The sequence below is a fragment of the Lissotriton vulgaris genome, chromosome 11 (genome assembly GCF_964263255.1).
Source record: "Lissotriton vulgaris chromosome 11, aLisVul1.2, whole genome shotgun sequence".
Taxonomy (NCBI): Eukaryota; Metazoa; Chordata; class Amphibia; order Caudata; family Salamandridae; genus Lissotriton; species Lissotriton vulgaris.
The window spans coordinates 937,098,307-937,108,200 of record NC_141699.1 but is presented as its reverse complement, the minus strand read 5'-3'; the positions used below and the strand labels follow the sequence as shown (position 1 = coordinate 937,108,200).

At 45.8% G+C, this 9,894-nt stretch overlaps 1 protein-coding gene across 1 annotated transcript; it reads right to left on the bottom strand.

Moving 5' to 3' along the window:
• Positions 1–8,252: 8,252 nt before the first annotated feature.
• Positions 8,253–9,197, bottom strand: LOC147683711 (uncharacterized). Its single transcript, XM_086942568.1, has one exon. The coding sequence runs from the start codon at positions 9,195–9,197 to the stop codon at positions 8,253–8,255; it is 945 nt and encodes a 314-aa protein (XP_086798694.1).
• Positions 9,198–9,894: the final 697 nt, after the last annotated feature.

The following is a 9,894-nucleotide window of genomic DNA, read 5'->3' as shown; positions in this document are numbered from 1 at the left end:
GGCGTGGCAAAAGGACCGCAGAATACCTGTGAGTTTTTCTGTAACAATGTCTAATACGGAGGCCAAATATGAACTTCTCCAATCAAGTTTATTGGTTCAGCTTTACAAACAGCCAACAATAATAAAATATACCATATAGGATGCAGATACAAGCCCCGATTTGTGGAATCGCTGTGGCTCATTTCCCCGATAATACACGAAGCTGAAAGTAAAAAACCTCCACCATGCATTAGATGGAGTTCTGATCTAGAGACAATGTTCCCAAACATTTTGGATTGTCTCTGCAGAGGCCTCGATGACTTGTTTAGCCACAATCATAGGTGCTGCATCATGTAATGTTAAACAAGGGTATGCTCCCTCTTGGGAATTTTGGGGTGATTTGATCATATCTTTCTAGTGTGTACTCTTCAAATACCCTTGCCAAAGCCTCTGCTTCTCAGAGCTACTTATGAACATTAAAGAGGAAAGAAGTGTGTAAGTATGTATGTCCATATGTTTGTAAGTATGCATGCATGCACGAACGGATACTTACCTTCTCAAATTCTACTTTGTTATTAACCAGTTCCTGAGAAGTTGGAGAAGAAAATGTGGGTATTTACCAGCAAGACATCAAGGACTTTATGGGAAACCTGGATAAGGCAGCCTGTGATACCCCACCTGCCGAGGCAACAGTCTCTTGGTAGGCCGGGAGGCCAATAAATGCAGGGAGTGAGGGACATGCACCTGAGTAGGGATGACACCACTTCTGTCTGTATCACTACCCAGTGCAGGATCCAAAGCTGGCATGAGGTGATAAATGATCTCGGGGCTCAACTGTGACTTCATATATGCTTCACTTTCTTTTTACTTGAATAATCAACTAAGGATTGATCTATACATTGTTTAAATTGAGGTCCAGGACCCTTGTCTTTTTCATATAATACGATACCCAGATCCTTGACCAAATTGGTTTAACCCCATTTTTCTAAATGGTTCACTTTCTTTTTGAGCAAAGATTAAGGAAACAGCCATTACAACTGGGCTGTTTCCACGCAGAGCCTTAAACCCAAATTGTTTCGAGTATGAATAGAATGGCAATTCGTTTGTCACCAAAAGGGTAGAATAGCTGTATGCTCAGTCAATGTAGATGGGTTAAACAATAAAACTTAGCGGTCAAGAGTAACCGAGATTTTAAGATCAGTAGCTACTGACATAATATGCCTACAGGAGGCACATACCCCATTGGGTAGGAGGGAACTTATAAATGAAAGGGTATACATTATTTGTTTGCTCTGCTCAGAGCTCCAATATTAGGGGTGTGGTTATCCTAGTCAGGAATAAAATGGGGTCGGCGAGGCACAGATTGGCCGATAATTGTGGCAGATGGGCACTGGTGGAGCTTATTTCTCTTGCCCACATAAAAAGTATCTCCGGCTGGATTATTTTTTAGTTTCAGGAAGAATACTGGACAAAGCAGGGATTAGGTAACTACCGAAGCTGATCTCAGGTCACAACCCTTTGGTTCTTGATGTGGTGGCCCAAGGGAATCTTAAGCATCAGCATAAATAGACTTTTTATAGAAAATTGCTGGCAAATACAGGATTTAATGAGCATATAAAAAGTTGGACAATTGTTTTTTTCAAAATCAATAAATACAGTGCCCCAACAGGTGTCGTAGCCGCCGACAAGTCTCTCCAGTGATTCCCCAGGAGGGTAGAGTTTGTGCCACGTTGTGGACGTTGGAGAGGGTACTACACATCCCGTCACCGCCTACGACTGGGAAGCGTTCTTAAGCACGATGCCTGCCCGCTGCCATTGTAGCCACCGACAAGCTCCTCTAGTGATTCCCCAGGAGGGGAGAGTTCGTGCCAGGTTGTGGACATTGCAGGGGGACTACACATCCCGTCACCCCCTGCGACAGTGTGACGTTGCCTGCGGCACGGGATACGCGCGGGCCAACGGCACACCCATCCATGCCCGTCATTGCCCTGAGGAGGCTGGGCTGGGCCACACCTCTAACTTCTGGGAGCTGGGGCCTGAGGTTTCTGGAATGGGCAAGCGCAAGATAAAGCCTGCAGAGGGGAGATTATAACCACGCTGGAATCTTCCTGTTAAGAGCAGCAGATATTCTCTAAAAGGAGATTGAGATTACAGAGCGCCACCTCTTGTTGGAAGAGGTAAGATTCCTACTATTAACCTTGGGCAGACGAGTATGGGTTCTCTGAACTCTCTGAGAGAGCATCCTGCAACCAAGTCAGCTCCAATGACAGGTTTGACTGAGAGCCTCAATGAATCTAATCCCACTGGGGCTGAGCGTAGTCTGGCAGCTGAACCCCCAGAAAAGCAGAAAAGGGGGAGGTCTTAAACAGTCGTTAACACCAAGGCCCCTAGAACTCATAAAAATACTGCTATGAATCCCCCGTTAAGGGAAAACACAATTGCACTATCAGCCCAACATCAGCCTCCCATAGAGGACGGTATATATGCCAAAAAGTGGAACAAAATTTGGAACAAATCATTGGCACCTTATTACAGCCAATCATGGACAGACTATCGAAGATAGAGGAGGGTTTAAAGCTCTTCCTCAGTTGCTATATGGCCCTTAGGGACATTGTCGAAATTGCTAGGTTAGAATGAGCTTTGCTGCCATGATGCTGCTTTTGCGCACATTACTACATTACTTTGTTTTTGCAAGACTCTGTTTGTGCCTTTCACATGAGAATGGATTGCTTTTCGCGTTCTCTGCTAAGTTTCTGGAGTTTGTGTAAGTTATGTGCAAGGTCGATAAACATGCCCCCTCCTTGTTATTATGTTCTGGGCATTCCCTATTACCTAGACAAAACATGCTACACACAGTTGCACTGTTAGAGAGCTCGTGCTTTGATATTACGGAGTTCGATGTTGTTCACACACACTTGGAGAGAGCCTTTTCCATGGAGAAGAGCTATGCTTTTCCAAGACGTAAACCTTACATCCAGGGTTTAAGGTATGGGGTCTGCCGGCAAAGCCCAGATATATTCCTTTATATAAATAAACTTCTTCCAGTCAAGGGGAGGGTGGTTAGGCCTTACAGTCCTTTTTCCACTGTCTTTATATAATGATTGCCCCCTTTGTACTCTATGGAATTGTAACAATGCTAATTGTTTTGAGTTTATGCATTTTGCTGCTGGTAGTGGCTCGTATACTGTATTGTAGAGCACGATACTTAAAATAAACATTTTAAACTATTACAGTGACTCTGCCAAATCTTATTGTGGACAAGTACGAGTGAGTGAGCGAAAGTATGTCTTGCTACCGCGATTTCTGAGAGAGTCGTGAGTGTTGTGCTCTGGGTTGTCTAATCATTAGTAGCATCGTGATTTTTGGAGGAGAATGAATGAGACACTATAGCTAGTCGGTTTGGGGATTTTGGGTACTAAGGTAATAGGTTGGTACTCCCCTGTACACTGAGGTCCTGTTGTCCTGTGCATAGGTCTGTGTAGGTGCAGAATCCCTGCAACACAGTGATGATCAAAGGTGTGGAAATCGGTGATAGCAAGGACACAGGCGGGAAATCCAGGCCACTCTGGCCTCCCACAGTCACAACTGGGGGCCCCAAAAGATAAGCCAGTGAATTGGGCATATACAGTCCCCAGGAGGGCGATATTAATCAACTAAGAGCGTGATCGATCCCATTTGGAGAAGGGCACCAATGGGGAAGGGAGAGTATTGTAACTAACTGTGCCGAAAGAAATAAAAGCAACAGAGGCAATTGAGCGGTTACAATCACAGATGGTTCCATGACCACTGAAAGATCTAAGACCTCATTGCAAGGTGGCAGGTTGGACTTCCCTCATGCCCTTATGGAATTATTCCAGCAAATACGCCCGAACTGAAACTGCATCATCAGGGGTTGACAGCGCAACTAATGAACAAAGTTGTGCATTGGCTATGTAAATTCAACATGGTGGACCTCATGCTTTATAACCATATCATCATGGCTAGATGGATAAATCTTGTGGAACGTGGCACAAAATCCATTGTGGGGGACTTTGTAGTCATGCATTTTAACAACCATAGGTGGTTTGAGCACCTACCTAATGTATTGCCTAGTGCCCCACGATTTGATACACAGATCTTTGCACTGCCACTGGGTTACTTTTATAAACCATTTCGGCACACCTGAGGCCCCCAGGACAGGGCCACTTTAAATCCCCACCATATTCGACACTCTGACGATAGACCAGCAGTTCCAACTAGAAACAGATATGAATCACTAACTGATTTAGAAGCCTGTGATTGACTCACCGTACCAATCAAACCGCAAGTTGCAACTACCCCACCTACCAAACAAGAAATAAGCACCATTCTGGGGTCAGAGATGTATAACCTAAAACTAATCTCTTGGAATATAGCGGGATATAAGCAGAAAAAGACCAATCAGGACTGGCTATTACTTGTAACAAAGTACGATATCCTGTGCCTCCAAGAAACATGGGAAATCAAACAGATTAGTACAGACAGTTATTGCACCTTCCATACCGACGTGGTCCCGTCCAGAGCAGGATGTACAAGTGTGGGGCTAGTTACTTTAATAGCTTGTACAGTTGGGGTCAAGGTAATAAAGTTCATAAACACATCGCCCTGCTACCATATTCTTTTATGCGTAGGACAACATGGAAGGGATTGGCTTTTAATTAATCTATATATTAACAACTTTACAGGAGATATGGCCGTAGTGGTAGAACTAAGTGAAAATATATTGACCATCTCTTGAAATGTCACCACAATCCCCTAGACATAATATGGATGGACGATTTTAACACCTATAGTTGAAACAGGATGGATCCCGTGGCCTGTGGTCTGATAGATGACCTAGGGGAGCCTATTCATCACTTTTCCCATAATGGCTATAGCTCTGCATTAAATAGACAATTAGTGATTCATAATCTTGCAATAATAAACTCAGCTGACTCTAATAAAGGCCAACTAGACTACACTTTATTTGCCTGATGTCATAACTCAACTACTGATTTCATTCTGGCCTCTGAAGCCATAAGAACCCAGGTCTCCCTTATTAAGACAAAAATCCACCCATTTAGTTATCAAGCAGCAATCACTTGGCAAATGCCCTAGGGCTTGAAGAATATTACTCCTGGAAAACGAGTCCCAAACCATCAATTGCAAGGAAAAATTGAATTGTCCTGAAATAGGAGGCAGCAACAGAAACTAAGATGCGGGGACGATGGACGCCTGACCGCACTCTTTGACTGAACATTAGTCTTTGTCCAACAAGCTTTACTGGATTTTAACTTGTACTCTCTCACTGACCTCTTTGGTCGCCCTTTTCACTCACGAGCACTTACTATCACTCCTATCTGTGCACGTTAAAATTTATTTGATAGTGAACCACTTGTGTAAATAACTGTGAAATAAAAAAGTTTTTCTCTTTTTTATGCTGTAAATATTGACTATGTTTTTTCAAAAATATATAATAAATAAGAGAGTCTACCGTGATTTGGTGAGACCAAGATATAATCTTTTTTCATTTGTGGTTCTTCTGCATCAACAAATATCTCGGGCTAATTATGTTTGTCCTGTTTTGACTAATATCGACCATACTCTTATGGTTGATATTAGTCAAAACAGAACAAACAGAACATTAAATTGAATGGTGATCAGAACTGAAATGAATATTTGATTTATATTTACATTGCATATGTTGAATCAGTGTCTAGGACCATTTTTTGCTATAATACTTGATACCCAGGTCCTTTGACTCCAATTGGGTTACCCCTTGTTAATAACACCCCCTCGGAAGGCGGCACAGCACTTTATACGAGATCCTGCATACTTCTACTTCGTTACCCCATGTTGCAACTTATAACAAGTTTGGAATCTGCGGACACGACAAAATACCACCGAAGTAAACACCAGAATATCACAGCCCTGAAGAAGTTGTAGGGTGACCACACCTGAAGACGAAATGCGTGTTGGCTGGAGTGAGGCTGAAATATATACCTGAATAAAATGAAAATCAATGACAAGAGGACAACGATTTGATTACTTTCTTTCGTTATTGTTGGACACTAACGGTGTATGTGCTCAGGTCGCCAGTTCTCTTTGTATATTTCTGGGGATGTAGGGTTGACATTCCTACCCTTAGAGCACTACAGATTGTTGAGACCACATACATATGGGTACATTGCCTATATGCGACTGATTTTCCTCATTCACCCATTTAGCACCAGAAATGGGGCAAGGTAGACACTTCGAAATTTACTTGCAGTATTGTTTCCAATATGACCCAGGAAATCTGAATTTGTTTAGATTTATTCTCATTGCCTAAGGAAATCCCCACAGCTTTTGAACAAATTTTAGTTGAAATTAACATGAATCTTTTGCGGCCTTGTAATTAAAAAACCTTTGCATCGCCCTCAGAGCAAAACCGAGAGGTATAGCGCTGGTAATATCTTTACTTTCCTCTTATAAAACGGAAAGATATAACAGACTAATGCATAGATTCATCAACCAAAATTGCGATCGCAATAGCTGCGAAACAGCTATTGCGATCACAATTTCCGCTCCCGCAATTCATGAAGTTAAAAAACCCCAAATAGCGAATTTGCAAACATAAATTCGCAGAATCAATGTGGAACTCCTTAGCGATTCTGTAACAGTGAATCTCCACCTATTCTTCAAATTATTTTGCGAATTCGCGAATAATTCGCAAATACAATTCATCAAAAATCGCAAATTGCGAAAAACACGAAAATCGCTAAATGCGAGTCGCAAATTAAGGAGAAGTCAAACCAGGTGGTAACCATGAGGTTCATTAGGAAAAAACAAAAAATATTGAAACAAGGAACAGGTGCATGATGAAACAAACACACTTAAGGAGACACAGTAGGAGTATGAGGAAATTCACAATGCCAGGTCTCTACATCGTGGCAAGGCGGCTGAGGCTCCAGGCTGCAGCACGGAACCAATGCAGGATCCAGGAGCGCATATTCCGGCTGCGGATAACACTCCTGGGCCAGACTGAAGAGGAGATCTACTCCAAATACAGGCTGAATGGGGCAATGATAACGAAGCTCATCAGAGACCTTGACCCCTTGATGCAGCACCCAACAAGGAGGACCAATGCCATGCCCACCCATGTCCAGGTCCTGTGCTGCCTGTACCTCCTGGCCTCCGGAAGCTTCCAGGGGATAGTTGCAGTTGCAGGGGGGATCTCCCAGAGCACACTGTCACGCTGCCTACAGAGTTTGCTGGACGCCATGCTGAACCGGATACACCACTACATAACCTTCCCAACCACCCAAGAGGACTTAAATAAAACAAAGCTTGACTTCTATAACACAGCGCAATTCCCCCATGTAATTGGCTGCATTGACTGTACCCACATCTACATCTGCCCACCCGCTGAGACAGAATACATGTACCGGAACCGCAAGTCCTACCACTCACTCAACATCCAGATGGTCTGCAATGCAAAGACAATCATCACCGACACAGTGGCTCAATACCCGGGGAGCACGCATGATTCTTTCATATTCAGGCACAGCGGCATACACACCCGCTTGGCCAGGGGTGACTTTGGCGAAGGACACCTCCTAGGTAAGTACACATGCCTAAATACAGTATATTAAGACCATGTAGCTGCGCATGACAGGCACTGACCCTCTGCTCCTATCCTTCAGGTGACAGCGCCTACGGCCTCCGTGAGTACCTCCTCAACCCATACCTCAACCCTGCCTCACCACAGGAACGGCGTTAAAATGCTGCGCACATTCACACTAGAAATGTAATTGAACTGACATTTGGGATGTTAAAGAGCCAATTCCGCATCCTACATAAGACAGGTGGGGCCCTCAAATACCAGCCTGAGGTCTGCTGCTGCATCGTGGCCGTGTGTGCCATAATCCACAATATTGCTATCAAGCGGAGGATACCTGTGGAGATCTCTGGCAGTGAGTCGGAGGTGGACAAGCGCTCACCTGCACATGTGCATCATGCACGCGGGGAGAATCCTGCTGAAGGACACAGGCGCCGCAACAACATCACAATGAACTATTTCTAGTGCACCCATACCCCTCTCACAACACTGCACTCATGCATGCCAAATGAAATAATGACATGAGTAGGATTTGCGTTTGAAATAAATTCTTATGATTATGTAAACAAGATCTTTCATTTACTTTTTTTGTTCAAAAAACATGAAAACTGTATTACATCATACAGCCCCATGATTGCGAAGCAGGCGTGCTTGGTACATCAGCATGGCACTGCTGCTAATGTTCAGTCAAAACCTGGCACCTCCGGCCGGACGCACCCTGTCGCCTCTCCACATCCACCTCGCCAGTATCGGGCCGTGATGCTGCACTGGGCCTGGTACTGCGGCAGCGTTCTGGTACCACCGACAGGGACAGGCTGCTCCGACTGGATGTGCCCTTACTGGCATCATCACATTCCCCCCCCCTCCCCCTTGCATGGCCATGGCCACACACCTGCTGGTTTTGGACAGCGGTTGGGACCTGTTCCAACACCCTAGCAACATCCTGGCAGCATTGCACCATTTGTATTTGCATTGCCAGGGACCGGCGTGACAGTTGGGATGTTGCATTCCCGATCAGGTGGTTTGACCTGGTATATGCTGATAGCCGGTTCAGCAGCTGGCGGTGGCGGCGGCGGCTGATGTCCTGCTGCAACACCATGATTTGGCTGTTCTCCCTCACTGCAGCCGTTAACTCCTGCACGCTCTCGGTGAGCTGGTTGACATTGCGCGCAGTCTTGTACAGCTGCAGCTGCATGTCTGCCATGTGCCGTGCCTGCTTTTGGTGGACAGATAGCATCCGGCGTTCGATACCAAGCCCTGGATCTTGGGCATGTTGCCCCCTGTCAGCTCGTGTTGCCACATTGCGCTGCTGTCTCAACCGGCCGCTTGACTGCGACCGCACAGTGGCTGTGCGCCGTGTCTGCCTCCTGGGTGGTGGTGTGGCCTGTTCCACTGCCATGCGTAATGCATGGGGTGGCTGCACTCCTCCTGTGGCTGCAGGGGTGGCCCTGTCCGCATGGGGAGGTGGTGGTACTGGTGCAGGTGTGTGTGACGGTACAGGTCGTGGGGTAGGATGGCTCTCTCCCTCCATCTCCTCTGGGGTCTCCTCAATTTGGAGTGCCTCGCTGTCTGTGCTCTGTGGTTCTGCAGCACCTGTGATGTAAATGGGTGAATGATTCATGATATGAATCTTGCACATGGGATGTTGCAACATGCATGTAGGCTTGCATTCCCTGACTGGCTTTAGGGATATGTTTCACTTGACAGGTCTGGCTGTGTGTGGCTATCAGGGAACTATTGTCACACTACAGGTCCCACAATGCAATATGGTGTTTCTGATGTGCATGGCCTGCATTAATGGGGTTGTCAAATGGCTAGCTCTGTGGGCATGGGCATTGTTAGGGGACGGGGTCGCAGTTGCATGGCTCTTACCTTGGGATTGTTGTGTGGGTCGGGAGATGTCCAGCTGAGTGACCCCCATGCAGGCTGCTGGGTTGATGGTATCCTCAACAAGGTCCTCGAGTGGAGTGTTGTCCGCAACTGTGGGGTCTCCTCCTCCCGTGGCATGTTTCTCCCCCAGCCTCTCTGCTATGCGCTCTTTGGCACGGCCTCTGAGGTCATACCAACTCTTCTTCAGCTCATCAATTGAGCGCTGGGTCACTCCTACAGAGTTTACCTTCACCCTGATGCGCTGCCAAATGCGCCTTTTGTCTGCTTCAGGCACCTTCATGGATTGCTTCCCAAAAAGCCTATCATGGTCCCTGCTGACTCCCTGGATCAGGAACTCCAGCTCCTGTTCGGAAAAGTTTATTTTTTATTTTCCTGACAGTTGCACTGCTTCCTGCTGCATCCTGGGACATTCTGGAGTTGGATGTATG